This window comes from Bufo gargarizans, chromosome 3, assembly GCF_014858855.1.
Source record: "Bufo gargarizans isolate SCDJY-AF-19 chromosome 3, ASM1485885v1, whole genome shotgun sequence".
Classification (NCBI taxonomy): domain Eukaryota; kingdom Metazoa; phylum Chordata; class Amphibia; order Anura; family Bufonidae; genus Bufo; species Bufo gargarizans.
Genome location: NC_058082.1, coordinates 391,432,085 through 391,454,859, shown reverse-complemented (window position 1 = coordinate 391,454,859; position 22,775 = coordinate 391,432,085). Strand labels below are relative to the sequence as shown.

Sequence of the window (22,775 nt, the reverse complement as noted above, 5' to 3'; positions counted from 1 at the left end):
TGGGCAAAGCGTAAATCGCCCAAAGATGTGGCGAAGTGCGTTATGCACTTTGTCCCAGGTGAAAGGAGAGGTTTGCAGCAGCTCTGTGTGAATGGGCCCTAATAGTCCTGTGTGCCTGTCCTGGTGAGATGTGATCCCTATGCTAGGTGTACCTGTGTGTGGTACTTCCGGAAACACTCCCATAAGCATAGGGCAGGGTGGTCAGGGCAGTCAGGACAGAAATAGCGGGTGTCACGCCTTATTCCACTCCTGCTACAGACACAACATCTTTTTCGGGGTGATGGTTGGGTTGAGGTACCGGCAACGACATTGGGGAAATGTCGTCGTGTAGACGACTAACTACACTGGTGGATGGGGCCACGGAACCTCCTGGGTACAGGAGGTTCTCGATGAGCTCTTCCTGAAATTTGATGAAGGATCCTGTTCTCCCAGCCTTACTGTAGAGAACAAAACTATTATACAGAGCCAATTGAATTAAATATACAGACACCTTCTTATACCAGCGTCTGGTTCCGCGGGAAACTAAATACGGAGACAACATCTGGTCATTGAAGTCCACCCCTCCCATGTGAAGGTTATAGTCGTGGACTGAGAGGGGCTTTTCAATGACACGGGTTGCTCGCTTAATTTGGATTGTCGTGTCTGCGTGAATGGAGGAGAACATGTAAACGTCACGCTTGTCTCTCCATTTCACCACGAGCAGTTCTTCGTTACACAAGGCAGCCCTCTCCCCCCTTGCAAGATGGGTGGTAACGAGCCGTTGGGGGAAGCCCGCGCGACTAGTTCCAATCTGTTTTAGAAACAAATGCCTGAAGAGGGCCACACTTGTGTAGAAATTGTCCACATAAAGATGGTACCCCTTGCCAAATAAGGGTGACACCAAGTCCCAGATTGTCTTCCCACTGCTCCCCAGGTAGTCAGGGCAACCGACCGGCTCCAGGGTCTGATCTTTTCCCTCAAAGATCCGAAATTTGTGGGTATAGCCTGTGGCCCTTTCACAGAGCTTATACAATTTGACCCCATACCGGGCGCGCTTGCTTGGGATGTATTGTTTGAAGCCAAGGTGCTCGGTAAAATGTATTAGGGACTCGTCTACGGAGATGTTTTGCTCTGGGGTATACAAATCTGCAAATTTCAGGTTGAAGTGGTCTATGAGGGGCTGAATTTTGTGGAGCCGGTCAAAAGCTGGGTGGCCTCTGGGACGGGAGGTGGTGTTGTCGCTAAAGTGCAGGAAACGCAGGATGGCCTCAAATCGTGCCCTGGACATGGCAGCAGAGAACATGGGCATGTGATGAATTGGGTTTGTGGACCAATATGCTTTTTGGTTAGACCCATGTTGAGGAGAAGGCCCAGAAAAGTTTTAATTTCGGTAACTTGGACTGATTTCCACCAGAAAGGCTGGGCATAATAGCTTCCCGGGTTGGCGGTTATAAATTGTGTGGCATACCGGTTTGTTTCTGCCACGACTATGTCCAAGAGCTCCGCAGTCAAGAACCGCTCAAAAAATCCCAGGGCCGAACCGATCTGAGCTGTCTCAACCCAAACTCCAGACTGGGCGGTGAAAGGGGGAACTAATAGTGCGGCTGAAGTTGGGGACTGCCAATCAGGATTTGTCAGCACCTCAGGGATTCTAGGGGGTCTACGGGCCTGTCTGTGCGGTGGCTGCAACGGGGTAACTACTGTACGTGCCACTGTACCAGCTTCAACGTAATCCGACAGCGCCAGCCCCACTCTGCTGCCCTTGAAGCGACACGGGGTCGGGTATGCCTGGTGCTATCAGGGACCTCAACCTCCTCATCCGAACTTTGGGTCAGACTGCCACTGCTTTCTACAGGTTCATATTCTGACCCGCTGGATTCGTCAGATGAGGGTTCCCATTCCTCATCCGACTGGGTCAGAAGCCTGTAGGCCTCTTCAGAAGAATACCCCTTGTTTGACATTTGGGCAACTAAATTTAGGGGTATTCCCTGAGACTACCCAAGAAAAAAAGCAAGCCTGTCTTACAAATGGGAGGCTAGCGAAGTACCGGAGGCCGCTGCGGTTGATAAAAAATATTAAAACTGATTTTTTTTATCTCCGCAGCGCGTGTAAAGTGAATGTGCAGTGATCAAAAAATACATATTTTTTGTCACTGCGGCGGGGCGGGCGTGGGTGAATGCACGTGTGGGCGACCGATCAGGCCTGATCGGGCAAACACTGCGTTTTGGGTGGAGGGCGAGCCTAAGGTGACACTAATACTATTATAGATACAGTTTTGTTCACTTACAGATACTATAAAAGTACAAATGCTGATTAGCGATACGCTAATCAGCGAATCAGTGACTGCGGTGCGGTGGGCTTGGCTCTAACCGATCGCTAAACTACCTAACCAAGGGGCCTAAACTATCCTAAAACCTGACAGTCAATACCAGTGAAAAAATAAAGTGACAGTTTACACTGATCACTTTTTTCCTTTCACTAGTGATTGACAGGGGCGATCAAGAGGTGATCAAACGGTTAATTGGGGTGCAGGGGGGTGATCTGGGGCTAAAGTGTAGTGTTTGGTGTACTCACTGTGAAGCCTGCTCCTCTGCTGGAACCAACCGACCAAAAGGACCAGCAGAGGAGCAGGGAAGCCATTTAACACATCATATTTACTAATATGATGTGTTAGATGGCTTCTGATTGGATTTTTTAAAAATCGCCAGCCTGCCAGCCACGATCATTGGCTGGCAGGCTGGTGACGTTACCCCCCTTGAGCAAATTCCGGCCCGCGATGCGCATGTGCGGCTAATGACTGACAAGTGTGTATGTATGCAGACTTACCATACACAGAGAATGCTATGAAACTCTGATAAGATGGCAAAAATACGAAAAAATAAATAAAAATACAGAGCCTGAAAACTGTAGGTAGATAAGTCTATCATCAGTCATGGGTAAGGCTACTTTCACACCTGTGTTAGGTGGAGATCCGTCTGGTATCTGCACAGACTGATCCGCACCTATAAATACAAACGCTGGTATCCGTTCAGAATGGAACCGTCTGCATTATTCTGTCCCCAAAGAATCAAAATCTAAGTGTAAGTCAAATGGATCTGTCCTGACTTACGTTGAAAGTCAATGGGGACGGATCCGTTTACAATTGCACCATATTTGTGTCAATGCAAACGGATCCGTCCCCATTGACTTACATTGTAAGTCAGGACGGATCCGTTTGGCTCCGCTTCGCCAGGCGTTTTGGTGTCCTCCAGAGCGGAATGGAGGCATAACGGAGCCAAACTGATGCATTCCTTATCCATTCAGAATGCATTGGGGCTAAACTGATGCGTTTGGGGCCGCTTGTGAGAGCCTTGAAACAGATCTCACAGGCGGACCCATTAACGGCAGTGTGAAAGTAGGCTAAAATGAGGGTTTTCTAAGAAAGTAACTGAAGTATCTTAATGAAAATAAGTGTATAACGCCATATCAGCACAGCTTCATGAGGGATTGGGACTGTCAGACTAAGGCCTCATGCACACGACAGTTTTTTTTCACGGTCCGCAAAAACGGGGTCCGTGGGTCCGTGATCCGTGACCGTTTTTTCGTCCGTGGGTCTTCCTTGATTTTTGGAGGATCCACGGACATGAAAAAAAAAGTCGTTTTGGCGTCCGCCTGGCCGTGCGGAGCCAAGCGGATCCGTCCTGAATTACAATGCAAGTCAATGGGGACGGATCCGTTTGACGTTTACACAATATGGTGCAATTGCAAACGGATCCGTCCCCATTGACTTTCAATGTAAAGTCAGGAGTCCCTTTACTTTCACACTTGTGTTCATAATGCAGACGGTGGCTCCGTTCAGAGCGGATCCGTCTGCATTATATTGTTAAAACATTTCTAAGTGTGAAAATAGCCTCAGACGGATCCGTCCAGACTTTACATTGAAAGTCAATGGGGGACGATCCGTTTGAAAATTGAGCCACAGTGTGTCATATTCAAACGGATCCGTCCCCATTGACTTACATTATAAGTCTGGACGGATCCGCTTGCCTCCGCACGGCCAGGCGGACACCCGAACATAACTTGAAGCGTCCCCATCACCATGGGAACGCCTCTACGTTAGAATATACTGTCGGATATGAGCTACATCGTGAAACTCATTTCCGACAGTATATTCTAACACAGAGGCGTTCCCATGGTGATGGGGACGCTTCAGGTTAGAATACACTGAAAAACTGTGTCCTGCCCCCTGCTGCCTGGCAGCACCCGATCTCTTACAGGGGGCCGTGATCAGCACAATTAACTCCTCAGGTGCCGCACCTGAAGGGGTTAATTGTACTATCATATCCCCCTGTAAGAGATCAGGGCTGCCAGGCAGCAGGGGGCAGACCCCCCCCTCCCCAGTTTGAATATCGTTGGTGGCACAGTGTGCGCCCACCATCGCCCCCCCCTTCCCTCCCTCTATTGTAATAAATAGTTGGTGGCACAGTGTGCGCCCACCATCGCCCCCCCTTCCTCCCTCTATAGTTAAAAATCGTTGGTGGCACAGTGTGCGCCCACCATCGGCCCCCCCTCTCTCTATAGTAGTAACAACCATTGGTGGCAGTGTGTGGCCTCCCATTCCCCCCCCCCATCATTGGTGGCAGCGGAGTTCCGATCGGAGTCCCAGTTTAATCGCTGGGGCTCCGATCGGTAACCATGGCAACCAGGAAGCTACTGCATCCCTGGTTGCCATGGTTACTTAGCAGTAGTACAATTGTAGAAGATTCATACTTACCTGCTTGCTGCTGCGATGTCTGTGACCGGCCGGGAGCTCCACCTACTGGTAAGTGAAAGGTCTGTGCGGCGCATTGCTAAAGAACTGTCACTTACCAGTAGGAGGACCTCCCGGCCGGTCACAGACATCGCAGCAGCAAGCAGGTAAGTATGAATCTTCTACTGTTGTACTATTGCTAAGTAACCATGGCAACCAGGGCTGCAGTAGCTTCCTGGTTGCCATGGTTACCGATCGGAGCCCCAGCGATTAAACTGGGACTCCGATCGGAACTCCACTGCCACCAATGATGGGGGGGGGGAATGGGAGGCCGCACACTGCCACCAATGGTTGTTACTACTATAGAGAGAGGGTGGGCCGATGGTGGGCGCACACTGTGCCACCAATGATTTTTAACTATAGAGGGAGGAGGGGGGGCGATGGTGGGCGCACACTGTGCCACCAACGATTTTTAACTATAGAGGGAGGAAGGGGGGGGCGATGGTGGGCGCACACTGTGCCACCAATGATTTATTACAATAGAGGGAGGGAAGGGGGGGCGATGGTGGGCGCACACTGTGCCACCAACGATATTCAAACTGGAGAGGGGGGGGGGGGTCTGCCCCCTGCTGCCTGGCAGCCCTGATCTCTTACAGGGGAATATGATAGTACAATTAACCCCTTTAGGTGCCGCACCTGAAGGGGTTAATTGTGCTATCATATCCCCCTGTAAGAGATCGGGTGGTGCCAGGCAGCAGGGGGCAGTCTTGTACAAAGTTTGCAGTGTATTCTAACTAGAAGCGTCCCCATCACCATGGGAACGCTTCTGTGTTAGAATATACTGTCGGAAATGAGTTTTCACGAAGTGAAAACTTAGATCAGAAAAAGCTTTTATGCAGACGGCTCTTCGGATCCGTCTGTATGAAAGCAACCTACAGCCACGGATCACGGACACGGATGCCAATCTTGTGTGCATCCGTGTTCTTTCACGGACCCATTGACTTGAATGGGTCCGTGAACCGTTGTCCGTCAAAAAAATAGGACAGGTCCTATTTTTTGGACGGACAGGATACACGGATCACGGCCTCGGCTGCAAAACGGTGCATTTTACGATTTTTCCACGGACCCATTGAAAGTCAATGGGTCCGCGAAAAAACCCGGAAAACGGCACAACGGCCACGGATGCACACAACGGTCGTGTGCATGAGGCCTAATTAAGTGTAGAGGTAAGTTCTAGACTTGACTGGGGTGATCAATGGATGTCATATATCCTGAGTAAATAACACTTGAACACAGCACCAGTGCCCAATACTTGTTCCACAATGCAGGACTATTTATCCCCAGGACTGTGACGAGGGGACATCCTCTGCGTCTGGAGGAAAGAAGGTTTATACACAAACATAGAAAAGGATTCTTTACTGTAAGAGCAGTGAGACTATGGAACTCTCTGCCCGAGGAAGTGGTGATTGTAAGATCACTGAAGGAGCTCAAGAGGGGCCTGGATGTACTACTGGAGTGTACTAATATTGCAGGTTATAGTTATTAGATTTCTGGAGAGGTCATTGATCCAGTGAGTTAATCTGACCGTTTGATTGGAGACAGGAAGGAATTTTTTCCCCCTTAAAATTAAGAAAATTGGCTTCAACCTCATGGCCCCCTGAGTAAGATGCACACTGAAACCCTCACTCTCGTTTAAGCAAAAGCTGAACGGTACAACCTTCAACACTGTTTATTTCCTTTATCTACATAAGTCCAGGAAAAATAGTCACTTCACATCAAACAGGGAATTGCAGGCTTGTTCTCAAAGATCCGAGATAGATCTTTGAGAAGGAACTAACTATTGTCCAACTGTTGAATTCTACTGGACTTAGGTGAATAAATAAAGGCCATTCTGGTTAATCTGGGCTCTGCTGGTGGCAATCTCTCAAGGCAGATAATCCAACGGACACTGCACACTGCTGGATTCCACTTCTCCAGATAAGGCACACAAAAGCTTGCTTGGCCTTTGCAAAAGCTTATGTGGACAAAGAAGAAGACTTTTGGTCTTCTGTGTTATGGTCAGATGAAACAAAAATTGAATTGTTTGGTCACAATGATGTTTCCTTCATTTGGCGTGAAAAAGGAGAAGCCTTCAACCCAAAGAGCCCCAACCCCACTGTCAAACATGGTTGGGGGACCTAATGCTTTGGGGGTGTTTTTCAGCCAATGGACCAGGGAACCTAATCACAGTAAACGGCACCATGAAAAAAGAGCAATACATGAGGATTCTCAACAACAACATCAGGCAGTCTGCAGAGAAACTTGGCTTTGGGCACCACTGCACATTTCAGCATGACAACAAGAAATGGTTAGCAGACAACAACATTAACATTTTGGAGTGGCCCAGCCAGAGTCCAGACTTGAATCCAGTTGAGAATCTGTGGAGGGAGCTAAAGATCAGGGTGATGGCAAGAAGACCCTCCAACCTGAAAGATTTGGAGCTCATTACTAAAGATGAATGGGCAAAAATACCTGTGGAGACATACAAAAAGCTGGTCTGCAATTATAGGAAGCGTTTGATTGCCAATAAAGGCTTTTCTATTGATTATTGAGAAGGGTATGAATAATTTTGGACTGGACACTTTTTGCTTAAATGAAAATTAAAGTTGAGAATTTATATATTTTTTTTTACAATAATGCCTCTTGTACAATAATGCCTCTTTTACAATAATGCCTCTTATTATCTTTTGGGAGACACCCATGTCATTTCCCGTCAAAAAATTACTTGCTGGTTGAATAAAAGTAACTTTAAGTCAAAATTTGCCAGGGGTCTGAATAATTATGGGCAGCACTGTATGTGTCTAAGAAAATTGTTTGATAAAGAGGTCATGGATTCCCTTTAAGTTTTATTAAGACATGTTACATTTAAATGTTACATTTTAGTCTTTGAGGAATCAGCACCCCTTCTGCAGTTACAAAGATCAGTGTATATCAAAATCCCCTACAATAACACAATAACACATGATCTATACTAGAAAGAAAAAAAAAAAGCATGGTACCATGTTGCCCAGAAAACTCTTCAACATTTTAAATATTTTTTGCAAATATGATACCATTCTAGTAAAATCTACGCTCCTAAAGCCAAATTATACATTCTGAGCTCTGCCACGTGCACATATAGCAGCTTACATCCATATTTATGGCATTTGGTGTACCCAGTAGAACCTACCTAATAATTCAAGAAGTGTGGTGTGAGCCTCAGATGGCACAAGTTGGGCAGAGCATATTGGACACTGAAATGCCATATCTGAGGAAAAATTTTCATTTTGCTTGGTCTGCTGCACACTAATTTCTACAAAATACATTTGGTGTCAAAAAGCTCATTGCACCCCTTAATAAATACCTTGAGGGGCTTAGTTTCCAATATGGGGTCACTTCTCATGGGTTCTGTAGATGTTCTGTCACATCTGCGTTTTTAATACAGGTTTTGAGATCCGGCAGAGGATCTAAAAAAACTGAATTAGGCTACTTTCACACTGGCATTTTTGCTGAATCTGGCAGGGTTCAGCAAAAACTCTTCCGTTACTGATAATACAACCATCTGGTTCCATTATGAATGGATCAAGTTGTATTATTTTAACATACCCAAGATGGATCAGTCATGAACTCCATTGAAAGTCAATGGAGGACGGATCAGTTTTCTATTGTGGCAGATTGTGTTAGAGAAAACGGATCCGTCTTGCTCCGCATCCCAGGACGGGAAGCAAACCACAACATGCTGCAATTTGCTCTCTTGTATGAAAACTGAACGCTTCTATTCAGTCACGTTTGGTCCCATTTGACAATGAATGGGGACAAAACCGAAGCATTTTTTTTTTTTTCTGTTATTGAGACCCTATAACGGATCTCAATACCGGAAAATATTAATGCTAGTGTGAAAGTAGCCTTAGGCTACTAGGAGATCTAGGAGATTCTTGCAAGGACATATGACCATTTCTGAATAGAAATATAACTGGGAAAGGGGAGAAGTTCACTTCATTATCATAACAACAGTCTCCTCTCAGTGACATCACCAATCAGTGGATGTGAGGGTAAAAAGAATGGGTTTAAATTGCCAGAAAAAGAGGGGGTCATGGTCAGCCATTGTGGATCCATATATCTTGACTGGAGTGAGAGTCCGTATTTTCAGCTGTTCCCACAGCCAGGATATCACTGCTGCACATCAGTAAGCTTTTATTCTGTTTCTTTTTTCCGTTTTATTTCCACAAACTATTGAATGCACTGTAACTGTATGCATCTTTTTATCTGACAATTACTTTTGGTATTGCACTACACTATTGTGTATTAAATTTTAAATATTGATAAGTTTCTTCCTTATAGTCTTGCAGAATTTACTCTTCTGAAGGGAAATACGTTACCTGTATTGATTCTGGGTATTTTATGTTCCATGAAGATAACCTGGAAGATAAATCCTATTATTATGCTGTACTTCCTTACATGTAGCCCTAATCTTTTGCCTAGACAAACAGGTGCTCAGGGCTACATAGTCATCTGGTACTGAGAAAATCTGGAAACATGGGCTCCTATTGCCTAGATAAGTGGTGGTAGCAATTGTGGTATGAAATATTGGGATGTTGGAAAACTATGGGAGTCAGTTAGCATAAATCTGTCATCTTAAATAGGTGGATGTGAATGTTTATTAAATAAAAATATAAATTGGATGTTTCTGTTTACTGCAAAATCAGGGTAATATATATTGAGGTCCATTCTGCTGTTAGCCCTTGCTGGAGAAGGAATTGAAATGGAAAATCTGCAAAAAGAAAATAAAACATTTTAAATTTCAGCTCCATTTTTAGACACTTAAAGTGTCTAAAGTTAGCTTTGAATAATTTGAGGGGTCATTTATGGCTCATTTCTATTATTTAAGCCTCTCAAAGTCCACTGATAACTGATTTGGTTCTTAACCGCTTCAGGACTGGGCCATTTTCCGTTTTCTACTCCCTGCCTTCCCAGAACCATAACTTATTTTTCCATTCCCATAGCCTTATGAGGGCTTGTTTTTTTGAGGGACAAGTTGTACTTTCTAATGGCACCATTTACAGTTGCAAAATGTAGTGGGAAGCTGGAAATAAAATCCAAATAGGAGTTCCAATGAGTAATAAAAAAAAACAAAAACACAATTCCGCCAACAGTTGTATGGGTTTTGTTTTACAGTGTTTCCTATGTGGTAAAACTGCCCTGTTACTTTCATTCTCCGGGTCAGTACAATTACAATGATACCACAAATGTATAGATTTTCTTGTGTTTTAATACTGAAAAATAATTGCAAAAATAATTGCATCACCATATTAGGACTCCCATAACTATTTTAGTTTTGTCTGCACAGAGCTGTGTGAGGGCTAATTTTTTTGTGGGACAATCTGCAGTTTTTATTGACACCATTTTGATACCTTGCTGGCATCTGAGTCAAAGTGGAGCTATAGGGGAAGCGGCTGCTTTGGGGCCCTGACCCAGAAGGGGTCGATCCAGGAGGAAGAGGACTAAAAGAGTTTGTCAGGGTCCCCTCAACAGTGTAGAAAACAGATGGAACAGCTGGCAGGCTTGGTCGGAGAGAGTGATCTTTAGTAGCCACAGGAATGGGGGCGGCATGAAAAGAAGGGGTTGCAAAAAGTGGCGAGGGGGGCCCCATTCAAAAAAATTCTGTGGGCCCAGTCATTTCTAGCTACTTCACTGTCTGTGCCCATTACTGATCTAGCCACAGGCTCATCTATCTGCTCTGTCAAGGGTCACTCTTATCTAATCAGTCCATGAAACCTTTCAAAAATCTGTCTTCAGATATTTCTTGGCCCAGTCTTGACGTTTCAATTTATGTGCCTTGATCAGTGGTGTTCGGGTTTCAGGGTTCCTTACCTTGACCATGTCTCTGAGAACTGAACTACTTGTACCTTGTACTTCTTGACACTCCAGGGAGGTTATAGTTCTGGAATATGACAGTACTGTTGGGTAACCTGGTTGCTTCACAATTGTTTCTTTTCAAATCTTTGGCAGTCAATTTGCATCTTTTTTTCTGAACACATTTTGTGCAAACTCTGTTGACTATTTGCAACAAAACATTTGAAGGGTCTGTGAGCACACCTGAATATATTAGTGATTTCAAGAGTGCAGCATCCCTCTGAAAGACTTAACAATTTTTTTAATGTTTTGGCCCATTTTGTCTGAGGACTGCCTAATAATTATGCACACCTTGATAAGGGTCTTGATCTCCTTAGGGTACACCCTCCCTCATAACAAATACACATAAGATGATATGCTTTGATCTAATAAGCACTTACAAGGATTGTCTAACTTCAGTAAGTGGTATTTATCATGTAGAGAAAGTTAATACTAGACACTTACTATTGTATTGTGGTTGCATCCTTTGCTAGTTGGATCACATTATACATTGCTTGTTTCCATTGTTACAACCATCCTGCAATCCGGCAGTGGTGGCTGTACTTGCACACTATAGCAAAACGCACCAGCCTCTAGTGGCCAGGACCATAGTAGTAAGCTGGTGATTTTTCTTGATGTATGTGATGGATTGCAGGGTGGTTGTAAAACATGGAAACGAGCTGTGCATAATGTAATGGAAAAATGAATCCAGCAAGAAAAGGAAGAAATATGGACAATCATAATACATTAGTAAGTGCCTTGTATTAACTTCCTTTACATAATAAATGCTATTTGCAGAAGTGAGAAGACCACTTTAAGCTGGAGTTGGAAAATAAGCATAAAAATCATGATATGGTCAAAATACTCACTTGCCTAATAATTGTGCACACAGTGACATGGAAAATTGAAAAAATAAAAATAGAAAAAATATGAAAACAAAATATTTAGTGCCCCTTGTAGACGAGCATTTCTCCTGCAGCAAGTCTTCTCTTATAAAGCTGCCAGTGTTATCCAATACATTCCAGAAGTCTAAGGCCTCTTTCACACGAGCGTGGTGTGTGAGGGCCCGATAAATTGCAGGTGCGTTGTGGTAAAATGCCGAAACCTAAACTTGGACTTCATCACTGAAGTTCAGGTTTGGGTTCGGTGTTGTGCAGATTTTATTATTTTCCCTTATAATAGCATTCTTAATACAGAATGCAAAGTAAATTAGGGATGGAGGGGTTAAAAAAATAAAATAAAAAGTTAACTTACCTGCTCCATAGCTGCCGGTCTCTGTTCTATCTTCAGGACCTGGCAAAAGACCCGTGGGGACGTCAATGTGCTCATCACATGGTTCATCACCATGGTGAGGGACCATGTCATTGGACCATGTGATGTGACGTCACCACAGGTCCTTAGCCGGCAGCTCAACATTACAGAAGAAGACAGAGATCAGCAACTACGTGATCAAGTGGACTCGGTGAGTTATTTCTTTTATTTTTAACCCCTCCATCACTATTTTACTTTGCATTCTGTATTCAGAATGCTATTTGTAATGTCTCGGCTGCGTGTTGCTTTAGGTACACAGCTTAACATCAAGTATAAACCGAATCCCAATGAAAGATGCGCTGGTTTGCTGAACTGATGCAATCTTTACTGAGATATAATGAACAGCAATGTGTACAATAATGTTCATATGATATGATTTGGGATGATATGTGTGGTAAAACTGTGGAACAAACATAAAAAGAAAAATATAAGCATGGCTAATTCAAGCAACATACATTATACATAGCTAATACAAAAGATAGGGCCTAACTAACATGTGCTTGCTTACTACACTGAAACACACATTATCTATCTGCAATGTCTAACATCCCTCTACACAAGCTGAACTAGCAAAACCCCTTTACTCACAGGCTTTGGTGTTCGTCAGGTTTGCAATCTGTAATAGCTTTAAGATGTCCTGTGGATCTGGTCACTACAGTAGCCAGAGCTGGACTGAACAGGATATGTCCCAGCAAGCCCTAGAGAGTACAGAGAAGACCCGCCTCTAGGCTTCAAGAAAATGGAGGGTCTTAAAGAAACAGACACTACTGAGTGCCAAGCATGTAATATACATTGCAAAGGCAGCACACTATTATTTTCCCTTATAACCATGTTATAAGGGAAAATAATACAGATGCGATGTGGATTAGCTGCGGGCCTAAATCACATTTTCATGTTAAACAATAGGTTATTTTCTGATGACATACAGTATTCCCTTTAACATAACACCAGGATTTTTGATCCATTAGGGTACAACCACATGGCACAGTCATCATCTGGTCGGGATGCCGCCTGCTGTAGTCAAGAACCGCACAGCCAATCAGCTTGCAACTGCCTGATATTTAATTAATGAAGGCGGCCTGAATTCTTAATGGTCATGTGCCACCTAATTCGGGTATAAGGACAGAACTCTAAGATATAGTGCAGATCTTGCTAAAGTATATCAACCTATACCCATCACTCTCAGCCTCAAAAAGTGGACTTGTGCCCTATGACATTGTGCTGCCTTTGCAATGTATATTACAGCCATTAAAACTGCACAGCCATTAAAAATATTTAAATTCCCTAGAAACTGACTCCACACTTCTGAGCTCTACTGCCCTCCATCTTTAACAACAACCTCGGTTTTATTGCTCTGGCTTATTTGAATCCTATACATTTTTGTATAACCTTAGTTTGCATTGAATGCTTTTTTTCTTCCAAATTACAAAAGTATTAAACACCAAAAAGAATGGCATAGGGCAGTGATGGCTAACCTCCGTCACTCCAGCTGTGGTGAAACTATGACTCCCAGCATGCTCCATTCATTTCTGTGGCGTTCTGAGAACAGCCAAGCAAGTGTGCATCTTGGGAGTTGTAGTTTTACCACAGCTGGAGTGCGGATGTTAGCCATCACATGCATAGGGAATACTAATAAATGAACCTTTATTCAATAAAATTAACATATTATTTAAAATTCATAATGTTGGGCACGGCTAGGCTGCCGAGAGAGATGGCCGCATGAGAGGAAAGCCTGAGCGATTGAAAACTAGCATATCCCCTGCCAGCAATAATTAACCTGCACTTACAAGCAGCCACAAATGCCCAACAACCTCTATGAGACCATGGGGAAGTCAAAAAGGCAGCTACCTAGACTGAACAGTAACTACTACTTCAACAGGGACAGAACCAAAGATGGTGCAGAGCTCAACAGTACATCGCCTGCTCCAGCACTTATCTGCACCATGTCTCCTCCGCAAACACTGAGATCCCCATCTCCACATTCACCTCCCGCAACACCATCCTTACCTCCAACACCGGAGGACATCAGACACACGCCGCCAGAATCTATGATGACGCCTATCCCCGCTCACCACAGGAAATTCCCCTCCGGCAGCCCGCAAAAGCAAGGCCCCCGATTGGAGACCTCGGGTTGCTCACAGGTCAGTGCACATAATTGTGTTCCTCCACATGCCACCACAAAAGCTCCTGATCCTTTTCAAAGTTACCCTACCTCTGATAAGCCTCTTTCAGAGGAGACATTAAAGAATATGCTAATAGCACTAAAGGCTTCCCTACATACGGATATAGCTGGATTGATTAACCCGCTCACCGCTAGCGTACAGGAAGCAGAGGATAGAATCTTCCATATTGAAACGAAAATGGATAAGTTTGCCACTTCTCAAAACTCCATTATAGATGCCCACAATGACATGGCGGATGAATTAGGGGCCGTAAAGTTGAAGATGGCAGATATGGAAGATCACTCAAGGCAAAATAACAAAAATTTAGGGGCATTGCACCCCAAGATCATTGCACCTCAAGAACATTGCAATTTAGGGAAATTGCACCCCAAGATCTACAGACCTATCTGAAAGGTTACTATCTGACATGATAATTGACAGGGCCCACAGGGTACCGAAGCCCCAGCACCTTGGTCCAAACATCCCACAGGACACTTTAGCCCGTATCCACTTTTTTCATACAAAGGAGGCACTGATGGCGGCAGCCAGGAAACAAGGAACACTTCCATCACCATAGAACACTGTTAAACTCTTCACTGATTTGTCAATGGTGATCCTCCGTCAACAAAGAGCTTTGCTGCCCATCACAACGGCCCTCTGAGACCACAGCGTCTTGTATAAATGGGGGTACCCTTTGAAAATGATAATCCAAAGAAATGGCCAGACACATGCCATTAAGTCTTCTGAAAGTGGGAAAGACTTACTTCAATCCTGGCAGATTCCACTACCACCCTGGAACCCAGATAAAAGACTTCCTCTACATCATCATGGCATAAGGCAAAATAAGGATCCATGAAGAACCAAAATTGTCATTAAACTGAAGAGACTGCTACTATTTCCATGGCACTGAAACACCTAACACAGTATGGTGTAGACCAACGCTGACCACCTAATTCGGGTATAAGGACAGAACTCTAAGATATAGTGCAGATCTTGCTAAAGTATATCAACCTATACCCATCACTCTCAGCCTCAAAAAGTGGACTTGTGCCCTATGACATTGTGCTGCCTTTGCAATGTATATTACATGCTTGGCACTTGTAGTGTCTGTTTCTTTAAGACCCTCCATTTTCTTGAAGCCTAGAGGCGGGTCTTCTCTGTACTCTCTAGGGCTTGCTGGGACATATCCTGTTCAGTCCAGCTCTGGCTACTGTAGTGACCAGATCCACAGAACATCTTAAAGCTATTACAGATTGCAAACCTGACGAACACCAAAGCCTGTGAGTAAAGGGGTTTTGCTAGTTCAGCTTGTGTAGAGGGATGTTAGACATTGCAGATAGATAATGTGTGTTTCAGTGTAGTAAGCAAGCACATGTTAGTTAGGCCCTATCTTTTGTATTAGCTATGTATAATGTATGTTGCTTGAATTAGCCATGCTTATATTTTTCTTTTTATGTTTGTTCCACAGTTTTACCACACATATCATCCCATATCATATCATATGAACATTATTGTACACATTCCTGTTCATTATATCTCAGTAAAGATTGCATCAGTTCAGCAAACCAGCGCATCTTTCATTGGGATTCGGTTTATACTTGATGTTAAGCTGTGTACCTAAAGCAACACACAGCCGAGACATTACAGTAAAAAGGCTTTAAAGCGTTGTCAGAAGCAGTTAAACAGCTTTGAATCGTCCTCCGCAGTAAAAGGACTAATAACTCCTTTCAGCCACGTGGAGTGAAACGAAAGTGAAACTAATTTCTCTCACTCACTACAACACTGATACTGCCTGTGTCCAGTCATCATCATTATCCACGCTGACAGCTAAATCAAGATGCAGAACACAGGGAACAACACTCTGACAGTTAACCCTCAATGCTCCTATAAGGAAGATGACACACACAGCTTGCCAAGAATCAAGTCTAGATGCACAACACTGTCTAGAGCATCCAGTCAAACAAATCTGACTTCAGCTAGCGCCGATTCAGCAAGATCTAAGCGTACTAGTTCTAGACGTTCAGGCATCACCAGTCTGTCATCGGCTAGCGACAAAGCGACTAGGGCAAGAGCAAAAGCAGAGGCAGCTTGCGCCATGGCTTCTTATGCAGAGCAGGAAGCTGAATTGATGAGAGAGCAAGCAAAAAGTGAATCTGAAGCACTTAAAAAGAAAGCAGAAGTGGAAGCATCTTTACACTTACTCAAACAGCAGAAAAATGCGGCAGCAGCCTTAGCCGAGGCAGAAGTTTTCACAAGGGCTGCTGAAGCTCAGTTCGATGGCATAGAAAATCAGATGTCATCCCACAGCGCAATCCAACGCACCCGTGAGTACGTACAGTCACAAGCAACCATGTACACCGACCAGCAGTCCAATGACGCACCTAGGTCTTCATTGACTCCACTAGCAATAAGCAACATTGCAAGACTAAATCAGAATCTCAGTGTGGGAAGTCAAGTGGTCGCATGCTTCTCTAATCTGCCAACCCTCCAAGAGTGCAAACGGATGCTCGCGTACTCCCTCCTCAAGCAAATACAAGTCTGGATTATAGCAGAAAGACTTACAACAGACGAGAACAACCACCTAAACAAAGTGGATTCAGTCAAGTGCCTCATCAGCCTTACCAGCCGCAACCATACCCTGAGTTTACACCCGAGAAGTATTCGCCAGACGCAACAAGTGCTATAGAAGTGGCAAAATTCCTGATGCACCGTGAGATAGTGGGCGCTGGTCTCATGAAATTCGATGTTCGTCCAGAAAATTACTAGGCCTGGAAGTCATCTTTCCTGAGCGGTACCCAAGACTTAAACCTGACAGAGAAAGAAAAGCTTGACCAGCTTGTCAGATGGCTAGGTCCAGAGTCCACTGAGCAAGCCCAAAGGATCAGATCAGTACATGTTCATGACGCAGCAGCAGGACTTGCAATGGTGTGGCGGAGACTAGAACAATGCTATGGATTACCTGAAGTGATCGAGGATGCTCTTCTGAAAAGGATAGAAAACTATCCAAGAATAACAAATAAGGATTACCAAAAGCTGAGAGGTTTGGGAGACCTACTCTTAGAAATAGAAGCCGCTAAGTCTAGTGGATATCTGCCAGGTCTCTGATATCTGGATACAGCACGTGGAGTTGAGCCCATAATCGAGAAACTTCCTTACAACTTGCAGGAAAGGTGGGTAGCTCAAGCTTCAAGATACAAGAAAGATCATCGAGTTGCATTTCCACCGTTCGCCTTCTTCGCTGAATTCATAGAAGACCAAGCTGAAATACGCAATGACCCAAGCTTTGCTTTCCTGAACAAGAGAACGGCAAGCTTCCCAAAGGTAGAGCAGAAACCTCCAGGGCTTTACAAAGAACGCAGAGCAACAGTTTCTGTAAGGAAGACAGAAGTTCTGCCTGAATCTGCAGCTAATCAGGAAGACAACACAAGGAAGAAAGTTGAGGAGTCAGACAAAATATGTCCTATCCACAATAAGCCTCATCCACTAAGAAAATGTCGCAGTTTCAGAAGTAAGACGTTCGAAGAGCGCAAAGCTTATCTTAAAGGGATTCTGTCACCTCCCCTCAGCCAAAAAACGATTTAAAAGCAGCCATGCAGCACAGCTTACCTGGATTAGGCTGTGCTGTTTTATCTTGAAATCCGTCCAGCAGTTACTTCAAAAAACGACTTTGATCAATAAGGAAATGCGTCCTGAAGGTGCCCAGAGGGGCGTTTTTTTCTTCCTAGTGAGCCCAGTACCGCCCCTCTTTCAGTGCCCAGCCCGCCTTCCTTGTATTTTCTAACCGCCGCCCCCAGCCTGCCACAGCCTCCCCTCCCTCTCCTCCCCCTCCCTCACGCCGAACGAAGTCTCGCACAGGCGCAGTACCCACTGAGGGCTGCGCCTGTGCGATCATCAGGAGACTGAGGGCGGCAGCTTCATCTTCGTCACTGGGCATGCGCCGAGCCCAGTGACGTCCGATGCTCGCTCTTCCCTGCTGACTGATGCTCGCCTTGATCTTGGATGGGTCATCGTTGGAGAAGTATGTCTAGACGGACTGCACAAACCATCAAAGGTAAATGTCTACAGAGCACATCTGTTGCAGAATGGTCATACATCTTGTCTTTGCCCATGTACCAACAGTCTACACATTAAAGAGAGATTAGATAACCCAACACATCATCGGAGTATCCAGAGGTGCATGGAAGACTTAGCCTCAACTGGAAATACAGATGAACTGGGTTGTAAGGTGTTTGAAAGAACACGAGACGACGACAAACCAGCACCCTCGGTAGAAGATACCCTCTTCCTCAAGATCATGGACAGAGAAGTCTACAGAGACAAGTCAGGCAGCTGGGTAGCCCCTCTACCCTTCCGGTCACCACGCCATCGCCTTCCTGTCAACAAGGTACAAGCAGAGAAACGCTTCAGTTTGTTGCAGCGCACTCTACAAAGAAAGCCAAATATGAAGAAACACTTCCAAGCCTTCATGCAAAAGATTTTTGTCAACGAGCATGCAGAAAGGGCACCACCACTACAAGAAAACCAAGAACACTGGTACTTACCAATATTTGGAGTGTATCATCCTCAAAAACCAGGTCAGATACGTGTAGTATTTGACTCTAGTGCGAAGCACGAAGGCATCTCATTAAATGACGTCCTTCTCAGCGGACCTGACCTGAACAACACACTCCTTGGAGTACTCATCAGGTTCAGAAAAGAACTCGTAGCAGTAACAGCAGATGTACAACAGATGTTCTACTGTTTCTTCGTTCGAGAAGATCACCGAGACTACTTAAGGTTCCTGTGGTATGCAGACAATGACTTTAACAAAGACATCATAGAGTACAGGATGAAGGTACATGTGTTCGGAAACAGCCCTTCCCCAGCTGTAGCTATCTACAACCTGAAACGAGCAGCACAGCAAGGTGAAAGACATGGTCAAGAAGCCAAACAGTTCGTCATGAAGAACTTCTACGTGGACGATGGACTTGCTTCTTTCTCCAGCAACGAAGAAGCTATTAACGTCCTGAAAAGTACAAAAGAAATGTTGGCAGAATCCAACATAAGATTGAACAAAGTAGCTTCCAACAGCTACAGAGTCATGGAAGCATTTCCAATAGAAGACCGTGCTAAAGACCTCAAAGACTTAGATCTAGGAACAGAATCACCACCCTTGCAAAGAAGTCTTGGGCTTAGTTGGGACTTAAAGACTGACAGTTTCACCTTCAGGGTCTCCAGAGAAGAGAAACCATTCACAAAAAGAGGTGTCCTATCTACAGTCAACAGTCTTTATGACCCCCTGGGATTCGTAGCACCCATCATCATGCAAGGCAAAGCTCTTTTGAGACAGATCACTACTGAGCAGGAACAAATTGACTGGGACGTACTTCTTCCTGACAAGAAGCAAATGCAGTGGAAGTTGTGGAAAGACTCATTGTTAGAGCTTGAACAACTCTACATTTCAAGACCGTACGTATTTGTTTCCTTGTCTGCTACAAAGAGGAGAGAATTATGCGTATTCTCTGATGCTTCCACTATGGCTATTGCAGCTGTAACTTACCTCAGGGTAATAGACACTGAGGGACAAAGCCATGTTGGGTTCATCATGGGAAAATCTAAACTAGCTCCCAGACCTGCTCACACTGTCCCACGTCTAGAACTTTGTGCTGCTGTCTTAGCGGTAGAGATGGCAGACATGATTACGACTGAACTGGACATTGAGATCCATGCAGTGAACTTTTATACGGACAGCAAGATTGTGTTAGGATATATTCACAACACTTCAAAAAGATTTTACACATACGTGACCAACAGAGTGACACGTATCAGAAAGTCTACAAGTCCAGATCAGTGGCATCACATCAGCACAGACAAGAACCCAGCGGATCATGGGACAAGATTAGTGTCAGCCGCTGTACTCAAGCAAACTAACTGGTTCGTAGGTCCATCGTTTCTTGGTAAGCCAGAAATCAAAGAGACTACTCAGGTAGAGACCTTTCAGCTCATAGAACCAGATCAAGACAAAGAGGTAAGACCTCAAGTTGCAGTTTGCAAGACTTTAGTTACCAGAGACAGTCTGGGCGCCCATAGATTTGAAAGGTTTTCCAGTTGGAAGTCGCTGACTCGTGCAATCGGAAAACTTATCTGTCTAGCCAGATACTCCTTCAGAGCTACTAATACTGATCAGCGTAGCAACGACCATCTTGAACAAGCCAAGGTCGCGATCATCAAATGCGTCCAGCAGGAAGTCTTTAAAGAAGAAATTCAAAGCCTTCTGAAAAAGGAAGAGATTTCTCGACACAGTTCGTTCAAGAAGTTGAACCCTATCCTCGATGAAGATGGAGTACTAAGAATTGGAGGTCGTTTGTCGGCAGCGGATATGACTATCCAAGAGAGACATCCCTTCATCATACCTAAGAATCATCACATCGCTCTTCTTCTGGTAAGACACTATCACGAGCAAGTTGCACATCAAGGACGACACTTCACTGAAGGAGCAGTGCGGTCAGCAGGATTGTGGATCATAGGAGGTAAGAGACTAGTCTCCAGCGTGATCAGCCAATGCGTTACCTGTAAGAAGATTAGAGGGAAACTTGAGGTTCTGAAGATGTCAAACTTACCTGCAGACAGACTTGCTTCAGATCCTCCGTTCACTCACGTAGGTCTAGACGTTTTTGGACCATGGAACATCTCTTCTCGCAAGACTAGAGGAGGCAGTGCCGAAAGTAAACGTTGGGTTGTTCTGTTCTCTTGCCTGAGTACTAGAGCAGTTCATATTGAAGTGATTGAATCTTTATCCACTTCAAGTTTCATCAATGCCTTGAGAAGATTCTTCTCTATCAGAGGACTAGCGAAATTGATTCGTTCAGACCGCGGCACAAACTTTATTGGGGCCTGCAAGGAGTTGAAAATCATCTCTACAGACTCTGAAACAGGTTCCTATCTTCAAGATCAAGGATGCACTTGGACTTTCAATCCTCCACACGCATCGCATATGGGAGGAGCATGGGAGAGGATGATTGGAGTAGCTCGTCGTATTCTGGATGCCATGCTCCTGAAGGTTGGGTCTACTCGCCTCACTCATGAAGCTTTGACTACACTAATGATAGGCCAATTTCTGAAGTAGTTTTACTTCTGTCCAAAGGTTAGTGGCATAACAAAAGGTACGCCAGGTGGGGAGTGTGCTGCCTTTGCAATGTATATTACATGCTTGGCACTCAGTAGTGTCTGTTTCTTTAAGACCCTCCATTTTCTTGAAGCCTAGAGGCGGGTCTTCTCTGTACTCTCTAGGGCTTGCTGGGACATATCCTGTTCAGTCCAGCTCTGGCTACTGTAGTGACCAGATCCACAGGACATCTTAAAGCTATTACAGATTGCAAACCTGACGAACACCAAAGCCTGTGAGTAAAGGGGTTTTGCTAGTTCAGCTTGTGTAGAGGGATGTTAGACATTGCAGATAGATAATGTGTGTTTCAGTGTAGTAAGCAAGCACATGTTAGTTAGGCCCTATCTTTTGTATTAGCTATGTATAATGTATGTTGCTTGAATTAGCCATGCTTATATTTTTCTTTTTATGTTTGTTCCACAGTTTTACCACACATATCATCCCATATCATATCATATGAACATTATTGTACACATTCCTGTTCATTATATCTCAGTAAAGATTGCATCAGTTCAGCAAACCAGCGCATCTTTCATTGGGATTCGGTTTATACTTGATGTTAAGCTGTGTACCTAAAGCAACACGCAGCCGAGACATTACAGACATCGTAAGCGGCTGAGAGCTGACTTGATTTTCTTTTCTTCTCATTTTTGGTTCTAGTTACAACCAGTTAATATGTTTCTACGTTATTTCATAACTTGCCAGTTATGTGTCCTTACAGATACAATGGAACCTGATAAGCAGCCTTCTTTCCACCAGTATAGGGCTTAAAATAATGTCAAAGTTATGCCAAGTGGCTCAATTGCCCTTAAAAGAGGTCCTATATTTGGAAAGAAGCAAGATGTTCTCTGTGTCCAGGAAACCCATCTATTGCATAATGATGCTGCTAGAGTACACCATCGTCTTTTCCCTAATATCTTGCATTCTCATTTCAGTAAAAAGTCCAGGGGAGTCCTTATTGCTATTACTAACACAGTAGCTCACACCCCTATCGACACCAGAGCAAATCCTGGAGGCCGCTACTTCATCCTGGTATGCTCTATTAACAACATCATGTAACATTGGTCAATATCTATGCGCCTAAGACTGAATGCACACGACCGTTTTTAACGGCCGTGAGCGGTCCGTGGAACCACGGGCTGGATTCCTGCTGAGAGCAGGAGCGCACAGCGTCATTGGTTGCTAAGACGCCGTGCGCTCCCTGCTGCCGCCACAGTATGATCTATACCAGTGCACCACTGTATTGCGGTGGCAGCAGGGAGCGCACGACGTCATAGTAACCAATGACGCAGTGCGCTCCTGCTCTCAGCAGGAATCCAGCCCGTGGTTCCACGGACCGCTCACGGCTGTAAAAAACGGCCGTGTGCATTCGGCCTTATTCACATCAGCTATCATTCCTACATAAAATAATGCGACATGTCAACAAAATGAAAAAAGGAAAGGTTATAATTTGTGAAGATTTTAACTCCATAATGGACCCATCCCTGGACTCTACCTACCCAAAAAGGAGATCTGAAATGGGAATATCATAATTTCTACA

At 44.5% G+C, this 22,775-nt stretch overlaps 1 protein-coding gene across 4 annotated transcripts in view; it reads right to left on the bottom strand.

Annotated features, from left to right (window-relative positions):
• Window positions 1-22,775, bottom strand: part of DCAF6 (DDB1 and CUL4 associated factor 6) — a 1,153,281-nt gene that overhangs the window by 6,530 nt on the left and 1,123,976 nt on the right. The window contains exon 22 of one of the 4 annotated variants that reach the window (XM_044288252.1): window positions 9,106-9,145. The exons of the other annotated variants lie outside the window; for them this stretch is intronic. Coding sequence (XP_044144187.1) covers window positions 9,126-9,145 — 20 coding nt within the window. The 3' untranslated portion in view covers window positions 9,106-9,125. The remainder of the gene's footprint in view (window positions 1-9,105; window positions 9,146-22,775) is intronic. 4 annotated transcript variants of the gene reach the window in all.